This window comes from Aethalodelphis obliquidens, unplaced genomic scaffold (genome assembly GCF_003676395.1).
Source record: "Aethalodelphis obliquidens isolate GAN/ISIS:26980383/991018 unplaced genomic scaffold, ASM367639v1 scaffold12, whole genome shotgun sequence".
Lineage (NCBI taxonomy): Eukaryota > Metazoa > Chordata > Mammalia > Artiodactyla > Delphinidae > Aethalodelphis > Aethalodelphis obliquidens.
Window position 1 is genome coordinate 8,555,141 of NW_020837956.1, and position 19,768 is coordinate 8,574,908.

General features: G+C 38.0%; 1 protein-coding gene across 7 annotated transcripts in view; it reads left to right on the forward strand.

The window, feature by feature from the left end:
- Nucleotides 1–1,441: 1,441 nt before the first annotated feature.
- THADA (THADA armadillo repeat containing) overlaps nucleotides 1,442–19,768 on the forward strand; it is a 313,719-nt gene continuing 295,392 nt past the window's right edge. For 5 of the 7 annotated variants that reach the window (XR_003434060.1, XM_027113258.1, XM_027113257.1 and 2 more), the window contains exons 1-8: nucleotides 1,442–1,704; nucleotides 4,826–4,925; nucleotides 5,224–5,318; nucleotides 9,907–10,037; nucleotides 13,939–14,090; nucleotides 14,208–14,240; nucleotides 14,492–14,540; nucleotides 18,296–18,477. Coding sequence is in view for 6 of the 7 variants with exons in the window: in XM_027113258.1 (XP_026969059.1) it covers nucleotides 4,850–4,925; nucleotides 5,224–5,318; nucleotides 9,907–10,037; nucleotides 13,939–14,090; nucleotides 14,208–14,240; nucleotides 14,492–14,540; nucleotides 18,296–18,477 (718 nt within the window). In the remaining variant the exon portion in view is untranslated. Of the gene's footprint in view, nucleotides 1,705–4,825; nucleotides 4,926–5,223; nucleotides 5,319–9,906; nucleotides 10,038–13,938; nucleotides 14,091–14,207; nucleotides 14,241–14,491; nucleotides 14,541–18,295; nucleotides 18,478–19,768 lie in introns of those variants that run through there. The other 2 variants (XM_027113256.1, XM_027113259.1) reach the window with 2 other exon arrangements.

The window sequence follows — 19,768 nt, forward strand, 5'->3', positions numbered from 1 at the left end:
CCATCTAGTAAATAGGAAGGCATCCTTCAGCGGTACAAAATGGAAAGCTTTTATAGAAATGGGGTGAGACAAAGAAGTTATGAGTAAAGGAAAAGAAAGGATTGTTTCAGGTAAGATTACCTCTCTAGTGCTGATAAGCAATTCCAGAAATTCTGTTCTTGAGACAGGCTGAAACTGCCATTAAGTCTTGGTTTGCTGTCCTGGGGGCTAGTGGCTCCACCTTGAGCCTGTTGTTTCTTTCTTCTCCTTTTTTTAAAAAAACGATGGTTAAGATGGTAAATTTTGTTATGTGTATTTTACCATAACTTAAAAAAAAAGAAAATATCAGAGCACATAGCTCTTGTAGAATAACAAATATTTCAAGAAAGTTTTGTTTCAGTTATATATGTGTGAGTACTTAGGTGTACTTGGTTTAAGGTACAATGTATTTCTTACTATCAGTCCCAGTCAAAATTAGGAAAAAATTGCTGTAGAGGAAGTTCTACACACACTCATCAGCTGACATGTAAAAGACACTTCACAGCAGTATTGTTAGTGCAAAAGCTGGAAACAATCCAAATCTCCAGAGGACTAGAATGGATAAATGTGGTATATTAAACAATGGAATACTATACAACAGTGAATGAAAGAACTACACAGACCTGCTTTTCTGTGGATGCCAAAAGCAATGCTGAGAAGCAAAGTCCTGGAGAAAACAAACGATTCCACATACAAAGCTCAAAATCAAACAAAATAAGATCTGTTTAGTGATACATACACAGGTGATAAAACTACAAAGAAAAACAAACGAAGGTGAGATAAAATTCAGAAAAGTAATGATTAAAAACTTAAAATCATCAATCTGACTAAAGGTTTGGGGAACTGGAATGTTTCTCTGTATTTCCCAAATTAATTGCACTTGAACATAACCTCCGTGTCTATTTCTTGATCTTACCTCCGTCCCAGCTCCTAGTGTAGAGGTTGGCACCTACTTATTTTATGTATTTTTAAAGGGCCGAGCCATCTGATAATTTGGTTTTCTGCATAATATATATACCCTAAATAGGATAACTTTCAAGGATAGCGCCTGGTAACAGCTCCGACAATAGCATTCATTAACTGTTTGCTGAATGAATACCTGTACTGTGGCATACGTTAGTTCATTTCCGTACTTCGCATCTTAGTCAAAATTCTTACTGTGGCTTCAGTTGACTGCCCGTTCCATCCCCTACCCCCTCTCACAGGCTCTAAAGTCATCAGGCTCCTGATTCTAAAGGCCCGGAGGCAGTTTTCTCCCTGTCTCTGCGCTGAGAAAGCTGAGAGGGAGAAGGTGGAACGTCTGGGTTAAGGCAAAAGTGCTTCCCAGGGACTCAGGGGTGTGGAGGCCACTGTCAAAGCTTACCTAACGGTAAGGAGGCGGGCAGGGTTCGCCCTAGCGGTTCAAGTGAGGTACCGCACGCACCCTTTAAAGTAGGGTCTGACCAAACTCACTAACACCGGTTCTCCGGTGACATCACCACCCCTCTGGACTCCTGATTGGAGGAGTTCATTGGCTCAATTCTCGCGATGATTCTCCCTCCAGGTCCTCTTCCTTCCCTCCCGTCGCCTCGACCCGGTAGTCGACTACAGACCACGCTGTGAGCCACGGAGACACCGTAGAACTAGACCAGCTTCCGGGACTCGTCCTGAGGGCTGCGACTCTTCTCGGACTCTCACGGGAACGAGGTTTGGCTCCCAGGCGTCCTGCTTGTCCCATCCGCGGTAGCGTTCGACTCTCCACCACTCGGCTCGGCCACTTTGCTAGGGCCGCCAGACGATATTCACCAATTCCCGTCCTTCAGTTACGCGAGAACTTGACGGTCTTGAAACTGATTTCCGGTCGCTTAGGTCTCCATGGAGATAGCACTTTAACCACTTTTGTTTTACCTGTCATTCCCCGGTCTCCACGTGGTTGGGAAATTGCCCAGATAATGTTTGTGGGAGTCAGCCAGAAAGTTGTAGATGGGAGTGAAGCAGCAATCAGAAGGGAAGCAGCCAGTGGGACCCAGGAGGAGTATAATTTACTGAGCATCTTCTGGCCACTTAAGCAGTACCTTAAGGTGGGCACGGGATTTTCCGCTATTGGGAGGCCCAGTTCTTCAGGACAAACGTTTAGGCATCCATTGAGCACGCATAAGCACCAGACCTCTTTGTGCAGTCTTGAGGGTTCCAGGATCAAATCCCGGGGCAGATTTGCTCACCATTCACCAGAGAATAGCCTCCCCAGTTGTTTATCTCTATTCCTTCTAAGCTTTGTATATTGGTGACTTACCTAGGAAGTGATCCCCAGTGATATTCCCCTTGATCTAATCATTTCACTTTTCAGATTCTTAACCTTGTCAATGCTTTTCTAACTGTGTCCATTTTTATTACCATTTTCTGTTAAGTGGATTTTCACATTTCATTGCTGTATTGACCTCTTACTTAGCAAAGGGACCAAAGGTTCTTCAGTGTCAGGACTAGCTTGTCATTTGGATATAGAATTTACTTAAGATGACAGGTAGTCCACTTGCTGCTGTTAAAACTATACATACCTTTTAGAACATCACTGACAAATGTTTTTTAAATAACTCATTTGTTTATTCATCAAATATTTATTAAGCACCTGATATGTGCCAGGTACTGTTTTGGGAATTGAGAATTAAAACAGTGGACAAAACAGATTAAAGTTGCTGCCTTCATGGAATTTATTACTAGGGGAGACAGATAATATGCAAATAAACAAGTTCTTGTAACTTCAGGTAGTAGTAAGTACTATGAAGAAAATAAAGCAATAGAAATGGTCTGTATATGCGTAGGAGTGGTGGCATTTTAGATAGAGTGGTCATGGAAGGCTTCTGGGAGGAGGTAATATTTGAGAAGAGACCTGAATGATGAAGAGTTGGCCTTGCAAAGATTTGGTGGAATAAGCCTAACAGACAGAGATATCAGGAAGTGCAAAGTCCCCTAGATGGTGAAGAGAAGATTAATTTGAGATGAACTGTAGGGGAAAGCATGGCCAGATTATTTAGGGCCTTGAAGGCCAAAGTCTCAAATTTGGATTTTATTCTAAGTGAAAATGAAAGCCCTTGGAAAGTTTTAAGAAAGAGAGTAATTAGATTTGAAAAAAATTGCTTTGATGACTGTGAAGAAAATGGACTCTTCAGAAGCAGAATGGAAGTTTGGAGACCAGTTGGGAGGTTATTGCAGCAGTACAGGTGGAAAGGGTTCATTCAATTTCTGTTTGGGTATTCCCAGCATTGGGAAATTCTCTTTTGAAAGGCAGCACATTTTATAGTTGAACCATAGCGTTCTTCCTTTGTATTGAGCTGGAACTGACCTCCCTGAAGCTTGCACTGACATTTCCTAATTCTATAGACATCTACAAATTCTATAGCCATCTCAGATAGAAGACATCTGGGACTTCTTTGGTGGTCCAGTAGTTAGGACTTGGTGCTTTCACTCCGTGGCCCCGGGTTCAATCCCTGGTCAGAGAAAAGATCCTGCAAGCCGTGCAGTACAGCCAAAAAAAAAAAAAAAAAAAAGACAGAAGACATCTATTCCTCTTTCTCCAAAGCAGTCCTCCAACAACAGCAGCTCTTTTAAGGCACTCGTCCAGTCCTCTTTTCTCCAGACCAAACACCTTTGGTTAACTGAACTGTTTTCTGAAAGGAGGTGCTCTCTTGGCCCTTCAGAAATCTGGCTGTTCCTTGGAAGCTCCATCATTTACTATGGCTCCTTAAGATATGGCCACCAGCATAGCATCTAATGCTCCACATGTCACCTGACCTGTGAAGATGACCAAGGGATCAGGCATTCCCTTGGTCTAGCTGACTTCTAATGTGGTTTTTAGCAGTCATGTTGTGCTATTGGCTCACATAATATTCAAACCACATATTGAGCTGTTTCAAATCACATATTTTCTCCCCCACCTCCCCATCCTGTATTTCTAGATTATATTTTTCTAATCCAAATGCAGCATTTTACATTTATTTCTGTTTCATCTTGGTAAATTTATTCCAGTTTATTGGTCTTTTTTTTTTAATCCTAATTCCATCATCCAACATATGCTCCCACCTTTGTGTCTTTTATAAATTCACTATGTTATGTCCTCTAATGTCTACATTATAAACACTGCTAAAAATGCTAACTGCACCAAGAAAAGAGCCCTGTGTGGCATTTCCCTAGCGGCTTGTCTTCAGACCGCATGGTACTATTAGTGTGTATCCTCTAAGTACATTTGTTCAGCCCATTGTGAACCCTGTTAGCTGAAACAAACTCTGTTCGTTAACTAAAAGCAAACTCACGAGGATAGTATGTGAAAGTTTCCTTTGTTAAATATTTTGCAGAAATAAAGATATAGCATCTCATGATACCTCCTGATCTGTCAGTCTAAGAAGTCACGGAGGTTAGGTATGCGTAGTTTATTTTTGAAAAACCATACTGGTTTCTTTGTTATTACTAAAATGAAGGTTTGCTGTATTTTAAAATATAAAGACTGGGTAGGTAAAAGTAACTTCAGACATTAATAAACTCTTCTTGAGTCTAAACAAGTTTTTCAAAGCAGAAATCCTTAGATCAGTAGTTCTCAGTCTGTGGCAACTTTGCTCCCCAGGGGACATTTGGCAATGACTAGAGACATTTTTTGGTTGTCACAACTTAGAGGAAAGAGGATGCTACTGACATCTAGTGGGTAGAGGCCAAGGATGTGTTAAATATCCTACAGTGTCCAGGACAACACTCTATAGCAAAGAATTATCCGGCCCAAAATGTCAGTGGTACTGAGGGCTTTAGTGCATTAGTGTCTTAAAACTCTTCTTTCTTGTAGTGACTACTGTTAATTCTATTTAAAATGGGTGTAAAGAAGAAGAAAGAAACTCAAGTTACTTCATTGACCGTTTGTCATCAGGACCTTGAAACTTTGAGATGTAAGTGATTTCTGACTTCATTTGTTGATCTCTTTTTTAGGTTGCAAACAGTATATTTATCTCTGGGACTCCATATCACATAATGTTCAAACTCTTGGTATTTAATTATTCCACATTCTTTACATTCAGTTTTGGTTGTAAAATGGTTTTCTTAAACTTCTATCTTCAGACTAAGTTCTGCCAGGTTTTTTTTGGTTTGTTTATAAATATTTAAATTTTATAGAACACATGACAAAGGCAAACTCATATCCATATATTGTTAAATCACTGAAGAAATTTTTGTGTGTGTGTTATGTAGCTTTGGCTGATGTAGAAGGGAAGAATCTAGCTTCTTTGCTGTTACATTGTGTACAACTCACTGATGGAGTGTCACAGATCCATTATGTTAAACAGGTAAGGCTGATTTGATATTCATGAGTGCATCTTGAAGGTTATCATGCTATTACGGACTTTTAAAATTAACTGATAATTTTTGGCTCCCAATTATTTAATATAAATGTATCATTAAAGAATAAGGGATTGTTTTGTTTTTTCTATTCATTGTATGATATCTTTTTATTCAGAGTGGCAAAAGAAGCCATACTTAGGCTTCCACCACTATTGGAGCTGTATATAGGTAGGATAATGAAATAATTGTGCATACCTTTTTGTTTGTTTTTTGAATTTTATTTATTTTTTTATACAGCAGGTCCTTATTAGTCATCCATTTTTTACACATCAGTGTATACATGTCAATCCCAATCTCCCAATTCATCACACCACACCATCACCCCCCGCCACTTTCCCACGTTGGTGTCCATACGTTTGTTCTCTACATCTGTGTCTCAATTTCTGTCCTGCAAACTGGTTCATCTGTACCATTTTTCTATGTTCCACATATACGCATTAACATATGATATTTGTTTTTCTCTTTTTGACTTACTTCACTCTGTATGACAGTCTCTAGATTCATCCATGTCTCTACAAATGACCCAATTTCGTTCCTTTTTATGGCTGAGTAATATTCCATTGTATATATGTACCACATCTTCTTTACCCATTCGTCTGTCAATGGGCATTTAGGTTGCTTCGATGACCTGGCTATTGTAAATAGTGCTGCAATGAACACTGGGTTGCATGTGTGTTTTTGAATTATGGTTTTCTCTGGGTATATGCCCAGTGGTGGGGTTGCTGGGTCATATGGTAATTCTATTTTTCATTTTTTAAGGAACCTCCATACTGTTCTCCATAGTAGCTGTATCAGTTTACATTCCCACCAACAGTGCAAGAGGGTTCCCTTTTCTCCACACCCTATCTAGCATTTGTTGTTTGTAGATTTTCTGATGATGCCCATTCTAACTGGTGTGAGGTGATACCTCATTGTAGTTTTGATTTGCATTTCTCTAATAATTAGTGATGTTGAGCAGCTTTTCATGTGCTTCTTGGCCATCTGTATGTCTTCTATGGAGAAATGTCTATTTAGGTCTTCTGCCCATTTTTGGATTGGGTTGTTTGTTTCTTTAATATTGGGCTGCATGAGCTGTTTATATATTTTGGAGATTAATCCTTTGTTGATTCGTTTGCAAATATTTTCTCCCATTTTGAGGGTTGTCTTTTAGTCTTTTTTTTTTTTTTTTTTTTTTTTTGCGGTACACGGGCCTCTCACTGTTGTGCCCTCTCCCATTGTGGAGCACAGGCTCCAGATGCGCAGGCTTAGTGGCCATGGCTCACGGGCCCAGCCGCTCTGCGGCATGTGGGATCTTCCCGGACCAGGGCACGAACCTGTGTCCCCTGCATCGGCAGGCGGACTCTCAACCACTGCGCCACCAGGGAAGCCCTGTCTTTTAGTCTTATTTATGGTTTCCTTTGCTGTGCAAAAGCTTTGAAGTTTCATTAGGTCCCATTTGTTTATTTTTGGTTTTATTTCCATTACTCTAGGAGGTGTATCAAAAAAGATCTTGCTGTGATTTATGTCAAAGAGTGTTCTGCTGATGTTTTCCTCTGAGAGTTTTATAGTGTCTGGTCTTACGTTTAGGTCTGTAATCCATTTTGAGTTTATTTTTGTGTATGGTGTTAGGGAGTATCCTGATTTCATTCTTTTACATGTAGCTGTCCAGTTTTCCCAGCACCGCTTATTGAAGAGACTGTCTTTTCTCCATTGTATATCCTTGCCTCCTTTGTCATAGATTAGTTGACCATAGGTTTGTGGGTTTATCTCTGGGCTTTCTATCTTGTTCCATTGATCTATGTTTCTGTTTTTGTGCCAGTACCATACTGTCTTGATTACTGTAGCTTTGTAGTATAGTCTGAAGTCAGGGAGTCTGATTCCTCCAGCTCCGTTTTTTTTCCCTTAATACCGCTTTGGCTATTCGGGGTCTTTTGTGTCTCCATACAAATTTTGAGATTTTTTTGTTCTTGTTCTGTAAAAAATGCCATTGGTAATTTGATAGGGATTGCATTGAATCTGTAGATTGCTTTGGGCAGTATAGTCATTTTCACAATATTGATTCTTCCAATCCAAGAACATGGTATATCTCTCCATCTGTTGGTATCATCTTTAATTTCTTTCATCAGTGTCATAGTTTTCTGCATACAGGTCTTTTGTCTCCCTAGGTTTGTCCTAAACCTAGGAATGTCCTATAAATATCAATTAAATCTATCTGGTCTATTGTGTCATTTAAAACTTGTGTTTCCTTATTAATTTTCTGTTTGGATGATCTGTCCATTGGTGTAAGTGAGGTGTTAAAGTCACCCACTATTATTGTGTCACTGTCGATTTCCTCTTTTATAGCTGTTAGCAGTTGCCTTATGTATTGAGGTGCTCCTGTGTTGGGTGCATATATATTTATAATTGTGATACCTTCTTCTTGGATTGATCCCTTGATCATTATGTAGTGCCCTTCCTTGTCTCTTGTAGCATTCTTTATTTTAAAGTCTATTTTATCTGATATGAGTATTGCTACTCCAGCTTTCTTTTGATTTCCATTTGCATGGACTATCTTTTTCCATCCCCTCACTTTCAGTCTGTATGTGTCCCTAGGTCTGAAGTGCATCTCTTGTAGACAGCATATATATGGGTCTTGTTTTTGTATCCATTCAGCAAGCCTGTGTCTTTTGGTTGGAGCATTTAATCCATTCACATTTAAGGTAATTATAGATATGTATGTTCCTATGATCATTTTCTTAATTGTTTTGAGTTTGTTTTTTTTTTTAATTAATTAATTAATTTATGGCTGTGTTGGGTCTTCGTTTCTGTGTGAGGGCTTTCTCTAGTTGCGGCGAGCGGGGGCCACTCTTCATTGTGGTGTGTGGGCCTCTCACTATCATGGCCTCTCTTGTTGCGGAGCACAGGCTCCAGACATGCAGGCTCAGTAATTGTGGCTCATGGGCCCAGTTGCTCCGCGGCATGTGGGATCCTCCCAGACCAGGGCTCGAACCCGCGTCCCCTGCATCGGCAGGCAGATTCTCAACCACTGCGCCACCAGGGAAGCCCTGGGTTTGTTTTTGTAGGTCCTTTTCTTCTCTTGTGTTTCCCACCTAGAGAAGTTCCTTTAGCCTTTGTTGTAGAGCTGGTTTGGTGGTGCTGAATTCTCTTAGCTTTTGCTTTTCTGTAAAGCTTTTGATTTCTCCATCAAATCTGAATTAGATCTTTGCGGGATAGAGTAATCTTGGTTGCACGTTCTTCCCTTTCATCACTTTAAGTATATCATGCCACTTCCTTCTGGCTTGTAGAGTTTCTGCTGAGAAATCAGCTGTTAACCTTATGGGAGTTCCCTTGTATGTTATTTGTCGTTTTTCGCTTGCTGCTTTCAATTTTTCTTTGTCTTTAATTTTTGCCAATTTGATTACTATGTGTCTTGGTGTGTTTCTCCTTGGGTTTATCCTGTATTGGACTCTGCACTTCCTGGACTTGGGTGGCTATTTCCTTTCCCATGTTAGGGACGTTTTCGACTATAATCTCTTCACATATTTTCTCTGGTCCTTTCTCTCTCTCTTCTCCTTCTGGGACCCCTGTAATGTGAATGTTGTTGCGTTTAGCGTTATCCCAGAGGTCTCTTAGGCTGTCTTCATTTCTTTTCATTCTTTTTTCTTTATTCTGTTGTGCAGCAGTGAATTCCACCATTCTGTCTTCCAGGTCACTTATCCGTTCTTCTGCCTCAGTTATTCTGCTATTGATTCCTTCTAGTGTATTCTTCATTTTATTTATTGTATTGTTCATCTCTGTTTGTTTGTTCTTTAAGTCTTTTAGGTCTTTGTTAAACATTTCTTGTATCTTCTTGATCTTTGCCTCCATTCTTTTTCCGAGGTCCTGGATCATCTTCACTGTCATTATTCTGAGTTCCTTTTCTGGAAGGTTGCCTATCTCCACTTCATTTAGTTGTTTTTCTGGGATTTTATCTTGTTCCTTCATCTGGTACATAGCCCTCTGCCTTTTCATCTTGTCTATCTTTCTATGAATGTGGTTTTTGTTCCACAGACTGCAAGATTGTAGTTCTTGCTTCTGCTGTCTGCCCTCTCTGTACATACCTTTTTTGTGGAGATAAGTTTAAAAAAAAATTTCTATTAATCTTAATCTTCAAAAATTTTAGCAGGCACGTTAAAAAGTTAACTTAAAATGTAAAGACTGTCCTTACGAGCATTTCATTATTAGGATTTATCATTTGAAGTTGCATAATATTTTGGGGGGAAGCAATTAAATGTATTATTGGTTTTCAGTAGTGCTACAGAATTCCTGTACCTTAAGCCATTAACAAGTCTACTACTCATTGAAGGTGGGTCTGGAGGGTAAAGTGGGAGTTGGGGGCATGGTTTAAATATTTAATAAATACTGAAATAGTTTTAAATTAAATTAAATAGTGTTTAAATTAGTACCCTTAACAGTGTAGAGTGGAAAATATTACACATTAAAGGTGAGACTTAAAAAAGTATTTGAATCTATGTTACTTTACTATTCTTGATATTAGAAAAACATTACTATGGCTTTGAATTCTTTGGATTATAGATTGTACCCTTACTGGAGAAGGCAAATAAAAATGGCAAGTGTGATCCCACTATTCGAAGTTGTTTGGATATTTTAGCAGGCATTTATCTTTCTTTGAATCTAAAGAATCCCTTGAAGAAAGTCTTGGCAAGGTAAGGAAAAAAAGAAAAGTTAGACGTTGTAAATGTTTAATTTGACCAAAAGTAACCAGTGTTTAAGGTTCCCTCTATGGTTTGGTAAAACTGAACTGAAATGTATCACTTAGCAATTTCATTCATACAATTTCTTCTTTGTTTTGTTTATTTACTTATTTATTTATCATAACTCTTTAAAAATGTAAAAAAGCTTCTTAGGTCACAGACGTTAAAAAAATAGGCTGTAGGCTGTATTTTACAGACTCCTGGTTCAGTCCATTTGCATGTAATGCAATTATTGGTTAAGTTTAAATCTGTCATCCTGCTGTTTTTTCTGTGTCTCATCTCTTCTTGGTCTAAACAGATGTTTAAAGCATATATTCCTAAGCATACATTAGGAATATATTACCATATTACCTATATTACACAGGTAATACAGGAATATATGCTTAGTGTAGAAAGTTTAAGCAATATAGAAGTACACAAAATAAAAGGTGAGCCTTCCTTTTCAGTATTTCTGGCTTATCTTTTCTTAGTAAAGGTTATCACTTGACATTTTGGTGTTTCTAGACCTTTCCTTTGGGTTTAGTGTGTGTGTGTGTTATACTTTAGTTTTTATTTTTTATGTAAATGGGGTTATATTCTACATATTTCTCTGTAGGTTGTTTTTCACTAAGGAATGTCTTAGAGATATTTTCAGGTCAGTATAGTCCTTTTTTTTTTAATTGTGTTTAAAAAAAACCCACATAACGTAAAATTTACCATCTTAACCATTTTCGAGTGTACAGTTCAGTAGTGTTAAGTGTATTCACATTGTTGTGCTGTGGATCTCTAGAACTTCTCCATCTTACAAAACTGAAACTCTATACCCATTAAACAACTACTTCCTATTTCCTCCTCCCCCTAGCCCTTGGCAACCACCATTCTGCTTTCTTTTTCTATGATTTTGATTACTTTAGATACCTTGTATAAGTAAAACATTTGTATTTATCTTTCTGTGACTGACTTATGTCCTCAAGGTTCATCCATGTTGTAGCATGTGATAGGATTTCCTTCCTTTTTAAGGCTGATTAATACTCTATTGTATGTATATAGCACATTGTGTTCATCCATTAGTCTGTTGATAGACATTTGGGTTGCTTCCTCTTTTTGACTATTGTGAATAATGGACATGGTTGTGCAAATATCTCTTTGAGATCCTGCTTTCAGTTCTTTAGGGTATATAGCAATCCCCCGCAAGTGGGATTGCTGGATCATATGGTAATTTTATTTTTAATTTTCTGAGGAACTTCCGAACAATTTTCCATATGGCTGCACCGTTTTACATTTCCACCAAAAGCCTCATTCTTTCTAACAGCTAGATATTCCATAATATGTATGTACCGAAATTTATATGTGCCGTATTACATATTATTTAATCACTTCTCCATTGATGGTTTGTTTTCAAGTTTTCATTATTCCAGCAATGCTACAGTGATATTCTTAATTATGTATATAATTTTATATGTGTATTTCTCTGAAATGAATTCCTAGAAGAGGAATTTCTTGACCAAACTTAAGCCTATCAGAATTTTTGATAGATATTGCTAAATCGTAATCCTCAACACGATACCATGTTATACTCCTTCTAACAAGTGAATAAGAGTGCCTTTTTCTTCATATCTTTCCAACACTGAATAAAATCAATCTTTAAATCTTTTAAAATTTGGTAGGTGAAAAATGGTGTTATGTTATAACTTGCATTTGCCAGGTTACGAGTGTGAGTGAATATTTTTTATTTGTTTTAAATTTATTTATTTATTTATTTTTGGCTGCATTGGGTCTTCGTTGCTGCCCGCGGGCTTTCTCTAGTTGTGGCAAGTGAGAGCTACTCTTCGTTGCAGTGTGTGGGCTTCTCATTGTGGTGGCTTCTCTTGTGGAGCATGGACTCTAGGCATGCAGGCTTCAGAAGTTGTGGTATGCAGGCTCAGTAGTTGTGGCTCGCAGGCTCTAGAGCGCAGGCTCAGTAGTTGTGGCACATGGGCTTAGTTGCTCTGTGGCATGTGGGATCTTCCCAGACCAGGGCTTGAACCCATGTCCCCTGCATTGGCAGGTGGATTCTTAACCACTGAGCCACCAGGGAAGTCCCCAAGAGTCAATATTTTTTAACATGTGGATTTTGACTATTTTACTTTTTTTTGGTGATTACATATCTTAGTATGTTTTCTTGTTAGAATATCTTTTTTTTTCCTTTAAGCAAGTGTATTTATTGTGTCATAAGGCAAATGATCAAATACTGACCAGTTATAGGGTTTCGGTGAAGTAGTCAACAAATGTCATTGAATATCCTGATGTTTTCCATCTTTTTCTCATTGTTTGGCCCTATCTTCCCTCAGAGTTACAAGGGGCTAAAGCAGTTACAAGCACCTTATATAGACTTTACTGCAATTGGCAAAAAGAAAAAAAAAGGAAATTTCCTCCTCCGCATTTCTTTTTATTGGAGAGAAAAAACATTTTGTGGAAGGTCCCAGTAGACTTTTCATTGAAGGTCCTGTCGATATTCATTGTCAAGATTGGGTCATATACTTTCTCTCTCCCTCGTTGTAAAAAATGAGTTTCAGCTTGTATATGCTTTCTCTAATACAAGATTATATAAAATTACTTGTCTTATCTGAAAATACTCTTTTTGTTTGTTTAACTTTTAAATCTATCTGGTATTAAGTTTTGAGTGTAGTGTGAGATAGAGATCCAACTTAGTTTTCTTTTCTGTATGGGGAGCCACTTATCCCCAAACTGTTGAATAGTCCATTATTCACCACATATTTGAAATGCCATACTATTATGTTCTATGGTCTTGTATAAGCAAAGGTTTGATTTTAGACTTGGGTCTATTTGTTTACCCACCAACATCACACTTTTATTCACTATAGTTTGATACTATGGTTTAATTATATACTAGAACAAGTCATCTCTGTAGTGACTCTTGTTTTTCAGAATATTCTATTTTCAAATTTTTTTTTCCTTCCAGAAAAGCTTTAGAACTGTTGAGTCAAATTTTTTTTTAAAATGTTAATTTAGATTAACTGTGGTAAATTGGCATTAAATTTAATTTATCCATTCAGTAAATTTTTATTGATTATCTACCATGTGTCAAGTATTCTTCTAGGCATTGGGGAAACAGTGAATAGAACAGTCCAGAACAGAGGTTACTTCTAAGAGGAAGACAGAAGATAGATAAATAAGCAAAATATATAGGAATTAGAGGGCCTGAGTGCTATGGAGAAAAAGAAATAAAGCAGAGAAGTGGGAAAGGGAGTACCAAGGATGGGGTGAGTGTTACAGTTTAAACTGTAGTGATATAGTAGTGACTTCATACATCTTTGCTTAGTGTCATTGATAGGGTGATGTTTGAGATTGACCTGAAAGGGGTGAGGAAATGATTATTGGGTATATTTGAGGGAAGAGAGTTCCAGGTAGAGGAAATAACAAGTACAAAGACTTTGGCATGTTGTTGGAATGGAGGAAGGCTGTGTAGCTAGAGTGAAGTGAACAAGGATCAAGATGAGGCAGAGAGATAATGGTGGCCCCAGATCGTGTAGGGTCTCATAAGTCAATGTAATCTCTTTGGCTACTGCTTTGACTGAGAAGAACATTGTTGGATGGTTTTACGCAGAGGAGTAACATGTTATTTTAGTAATATCACTCTGGCTGCTCTGTTGAGAATAGTCTGCAGAATGGGAGGGAAGTAATATGGAAGCAGGGAGACCAGATGAGAGGGAGTTCCTGATCTGTCTTCTAGTGGTGTGATGTTATAATTTCCTGGCTGTATTTTGAAGGTGTCATTCAATATTTCTTCATTTATAATATTCCCCTCCCTCCCTACATATCCTTGTACATACTCTAAGGTTGTCAGATTTTTAATATTTGGTTCTTTTTCTAGCTCACTAAATGACCTACCTGAATTTTTTCTAACTGAGGCTACACAGAGTTTTACTTCTCGTCTTCAGGAAGAATTGAATACTACTACTGATCTATACTCTTATAGGAAAGTTATTGACAACATATCTTCCTGTATGGAGAACTTTGACTTGGGTAAGCCAGCTCTTTTCTAGTACTTTTTCTGGCTAACACCTGTCGTTACATCAGTGTTTTAAATGATGTTAATTTTGGTTCTGAAACTGCTTACCAGTGTTAATTTTTCCCCAACAGGTATATCAGGTGTTAATAATCTTCTTGAAAATGGTAAGTCCTATTATTTTATTTTATTCTGAGAGGTGACTGCTTGTGTAAGTCATTTTGGAACTGGTTCTTTTAAGTTTCTTGGCAACGGGTGGAGTACTGCAGATGACTAACGTACGTGGTGTGCCTTCCTTTTAAATTTCTACTTCTGTGATATCATTTTGGGTAGCAGTGATTTAAAATATTTTCTTGTGCTGAAGTCAAAGTTCACAGTTTTAAATTTCTGATTTTTCATTATATTCTTTTCGTTTCAGTGCTTCATTATCTACAGAAGAGTTTAATTGAAATCTCAGAAGAAAACAGGCAAGTGTTAACATGTTTCCATGCTTGTTTATGTGTGTGTGTACATTTGCAGTTGTGCATTGTGTTTGTACAAAGGAAATTGTATTGTATTGCTTGCTTTCTTTTATTTGGCTGCGCCATGCACCTTGCGGGATCTTAGTTCCCCAACCAGGGATTGAACCCATGCCCCCTGCAGTGGAAGCACAGTCTTAACCACTGGACTGCCAGGGAAGTCCCCACAAAGGAAATTTTTAAGAAGGGTCCAGAATGTGCTCCTTTCCATCCCTCTCCATTAATATTAGATGTAATTATTTAAATTTATTTTCTTGAGGTTTAATATTTAATTTTAAAAGATCCAATAAATTATCATGAGAATAAATGAGAAAGGGAAGAGCTTTTTCCTCTACTGGAGTGTTCCTTTTTCATAGCATCCTGTTTTTATTTTGTGGATGAAATATGCTCTGTTATCTCTCTGAGGATATTAATAATAAGGTTTTTTTTTAAGTTTTCTTATCTTTACATGGGTCTCTATTTCTTCCAACCTGCTTTTTTTCTGTTTGCTGGTTTTGGTCACTGTATTTGTTGCTAGAAGCTTTCCTTGGAAGTCTGGTGATCCTTGGCTGAGCACTTATTTAAGATTGGGGCCCTGAGAGTTGATTTGGATCTCTGTACGTATGGTTGGGGTTGATTGCAGGCTTTATTGTAGGCTAGTCTAGCTGGGCTGTTTCTTTGGGGGAACGCTTGATGCCAGTATCTTTAGGCCTTTTTGCATGGGTAGTGGATTTGCTATGGAAGAATCTTTCAAACCATTGGCTTAATATTCTGGTTGCTGAGTGAGGGAAGAAAGCTGAGATCTTGGCATTTAGCATTTATTGTGCATATATTTTCCTAATTCTCCTGTTTGCAATATGGCATCACTGCTTTAGGTGTGTGTGTTGTCTTCCTGTCCAGACACTTACTGTTTTACCTTCTCTGGACATAAAACAGTTGTTTACTAGCTTGGAGGTATGATCCACAGTTGTCATTCTCAGAGCGTAGCCACTCTTCCTGTTTTCATACCGACATTTAGCTCCACATCAAGGAGCAACTGGTGCCAACAATTTCTTAGTCTTTGGGGGCTGCAAATCGGGTTGCTCTCGGCTTGTTCTCTGACTTAGGATTCACCTTTCTTGATTCTGCTAAGTCAGTTATCACTCATCCATCTGCTCCTAAAATTTTAGTATTATTGTCTTTTGTTGCCCTAGTGTATTTATGTCTTTTTACGTTTTAAATCCCTTGGTTGTTGGTTTAGGGAGGTTCTGGGGGAAAGTAGAAGTAATATCTTTGTGCCATCTTTAACCCAAGTCTCCTTTTACCTTACCAGGAGCTCCTTCTCTGTTTCCTTCTAGGCTCTTCTTCTTCTGCTCATCTCTTAAATATGAGTTCTGTCCTTTTCATTCTGTTTGTTCTGACTGCTTAATATCATCCACTTCTTTGGTGTCAGCTACCATCTCTATACTTAGGATTCCCAGGCATCACTCCAAGTTAGATCTTTTCCTTGAGTGGTAGACTCATGTAGCAGTTGTCTCCTGGTTGTTTTACAGGGTGCCTCAAATTCAATGCATCCAAAAGAAAATTCACTGTCCTTTTATATATTGTTGTTTTACCCACAACCCCTGGTAACCTCTATGCTACTTTATGTCTCTTTGAATTTGCATATTCTAGATAAACTCGAATAAGAGGAATACAATGTTTGTCCTTTTGTGTCTGGCTTATTTTACTTATAATGTTTTAAGGGTTAATCTATGTTGTAGCATGTGTCAATTTCACTCCTTTTAATGGCAGAATATTCCATTTTATATATAGGCCACATTCTGTTTATCCATTCATCTGTTGATGGACATTTGGGTTGTTTCTGCCTTTTGGCTAATGTGAATAATGCTGCTATAAACATTGGTATACCAGTATCTGCTTGAGTCTCTACTGTCAGTTCCTTTGGGTATATACTTAGGAGTAGAATTGCTGGATCATATAGTAATTCTATGTTTAACTTTTTGAGGAGCGAGCCCCCAAACTGTCTTCCCTGACTTTTGTTTTAATATTATCATTGCTCTTGTGTTCTGCTATGTTGAGAATAGACTGAGAAGAGCAAGGATAGAAGCTGGGAGACCAGTTAGGAGGCTATTGCAGTAATAGTAATGCAAGGGAGAGATGAGGGTGGCTCAGGCCAGGAGTAGCAGTGGAGGTGGTCTGATTCTAGATACATTTTGAAGGTAGAACCAACAGGATTTTCTTACAGATGGGACGAGTGAGAGAGGAGTCAAGGATGACTGCCAAGTTTTTGTAGAATAGAGATCCTAGCAGGTGGAGCTGGTGTGGAGTTGTGGATAAGTTCACGTAGTTTGAGATGTCTGTCAGACATCCAGGTGAAGATGTTGAGTAGGAAGTTGCACACACAAGCCTGGAATTGGAAAAAGAAGTCTGGGCTGGAGATGAAAATTGGGGAGTTGTCAGCATATAGACTATAATTTTAAGCTTATGAGCTAGATGAGCTCAGCATCAAGGGAATGAATTAGGTGGACAGAAGAAGTAAAGACTGGGTTGCGGTGAGCTCACATAAAGACATAAGGGAGAAGAAGATGAACTAGCCAAGGTGTCTGAGAAGGCTCAACAATAGTGAAGTAGGAGAAAAACCTAAGGGCGCCTGGCATCTTGGAAGCCGGATCAAGGAAGTTACAAGGTTAGGGAGTGTTCAGATTTAGAAATTATGTCATTTATTCTTTTTTTTTTAATTGAAGTATAGTTGATTTACAACGTTGTGTTAATTACTGCTGCACAGCAAGGTGACTCAGTTATACATATATATATATATATATATATATGTATATATATATACACACACACATTCTTTTTCATATTCTTTTCTATTATGGTTTATCATAGGATATCGAATATAGTTCCCTGTGCTATACAGTAGGACCTGTTGTTTATCCCTTCTATATATACCAGTTTGTATCTGCTAATGCCAAACTCCCAATCCATCCCTCCTCCACTCCCCGTCCCCGCTTGGCAACCACCAATCTTTTCTCTATGTCCGTGATTCTGTTTCTGTTTCATGGATACGTTCATTTGTGTCATATTTTAGATTCTACATGTAAGTGATAGCATATGTATTTGTCTTTCTCTTTCTGACTTCCTTCACTTAGTATGATAATCTCTAGTTGCATCCATGTTGCTGCAAATGGCATTTTGTTCTTTTTTTATGGCTGAGTAGTAGTCCGTTATATATATATGTACCACATGTTCTTTATCCATTCATCTGTCGGTGGACATTTAGGATGTTTTCATGTCTTGGCTATTGTGAGTAGTGCTGCTATGAACATATGGGTGCATGTATCTTTTTGAATTATAGTTTTGTCTGGATAACTGCCCAGGAGTGGGATTGCTGGATCATATGGTAATTCTATTTTTAGTTTGCTTGGGAAACTCCATACTGTTTTCCACAGTGACTGTACCATTTATTCCTGATTCGTTATTTTTACTCTAAAAAGAAGAAGTGAGGTTAGTCATTAGCTGAGAAAATGGGAGAATTTTGAGGTAAGTTAAGAGTGTTGGAAGTTTGCAATAAATGTCTGCATAACTGGAATATTTATGGGAATGGAAGAGAGGCATAAATGTTGATTATAATCTAAAATTGATTTTGGCCCTTTGATTGAGGGATTATTTTGGAGAGAGATAGAAAAGGTGACATTTTAATTTGACTTTTCTTTTGTAATAATTTCTTTTCTTTGTTGTAGAAAATTGGCTGGAAATCATATTGTTCAAACTCAGTTGATGAATGACTTGTTGGTAGGCATTAGAGTTTCAGTGATGTTAGTACAGAAAGTACAAGGTTTCCAGAGACTTCATTTGAAGAGTTCTCCTACATGGCAAAGTATGTGTGGATTGCTGAGTATCTTTACCAAGTTTTTAAGCGATGGTAAGTATAAGACATACAAATGATGATTACAATTGAGTGTCAATCACTTTGCTACTAATGGTATGAAATATTTGATACTTAACTGAAATATAGAACTTCCTCTCCCCCAGCCCCTCAAAGTGGCGAAAGGTTCTGGATTACAGTTCAACAAGGGATAACATTGAAGGACTTTTCTAAATGTGTGTATGTGTGTGTGCATGTGTGTATTGTATACAAAGAAGAAAACCCAACAATCTTAGAGTTGAAAAGCCACAGACTTTAAAAAGCAAAAGAAAGTTCTTGAGAAATTTCCAAATTTGGAGGTACGATCTGGAAAGATTAGTGTAACCCATGCATTTCTCCTTAGCAGCAGGTGTTACCTTCAGAAAATGACAGTGGTCATTGTCGGGCTGGTCATTATTCCTCCTTATACCTCATGTTGCTTCTATCCATATGAACTGTACCACCACGAAACCAAGTAGGTAATGAGAGGAAGTGCCTTTTTTTTTTTTTTGTCTATTTAGTAAAAATATTTAATGCTGCCAAAAAGTGTAAAAATACAGTAGGAGTGGCAGTACAGCACCAAGTAGTCTCTCCTAATTTATTTCTTTTATATCTTTCTACATTTTCATACATGCATTGAAAAACTTCACAATGCGCAAAATTAGAGGGTTCTGCAAAGTCTTCTGCTGGTCGTGGTTGCTCTTTGTTCCCCTGGATGTAAGGTTTACTTTGTAAACAGACAAATGTGAGGCAATCTACTGGCTTATCAAGGAGAGGAAGTGTCTTTTTATAAAAGTGTTTCAACTAAGGAGTTAAAATGAAATGCTAGAATTAGAATATCACCATTTTGTTACCCCCAGTGACTTGAGGTAGGCATTAGGCATCAACAGCTGCTAACATTACAGAAACAGACAACCAGACAACATGTGCCTCTTACTTTTGAGTCTTGCTTTTACCACTTGTAGTTCCCAGAGGAACTGAACTTGAGACTGACCCCGTCTCTAGGTCACCTGCCATTTTGCAGGAATTACAGAGGACAGAAGAAAGTGTTGAACCACACTAGGAGTAAACATCCAGATCATGGGAAACTCTGCAGGTTAAAAGGACAGAGTTCTTCAACAGAAATTATAATAAAAAGGACGGAAGGGGCACCTGTAGATTAAAGGACATATCAAAAAAATTTTAAATGGGCGAGACTATAGTGTCTAGGGATGCACATTTGATTAATGAAACTATTTAAAAATAATAAGGCAGTCATTACTGTGAAAGTCAGGATAATGCTTACTCAGGGTGAGAGAGAGGAGCTTGT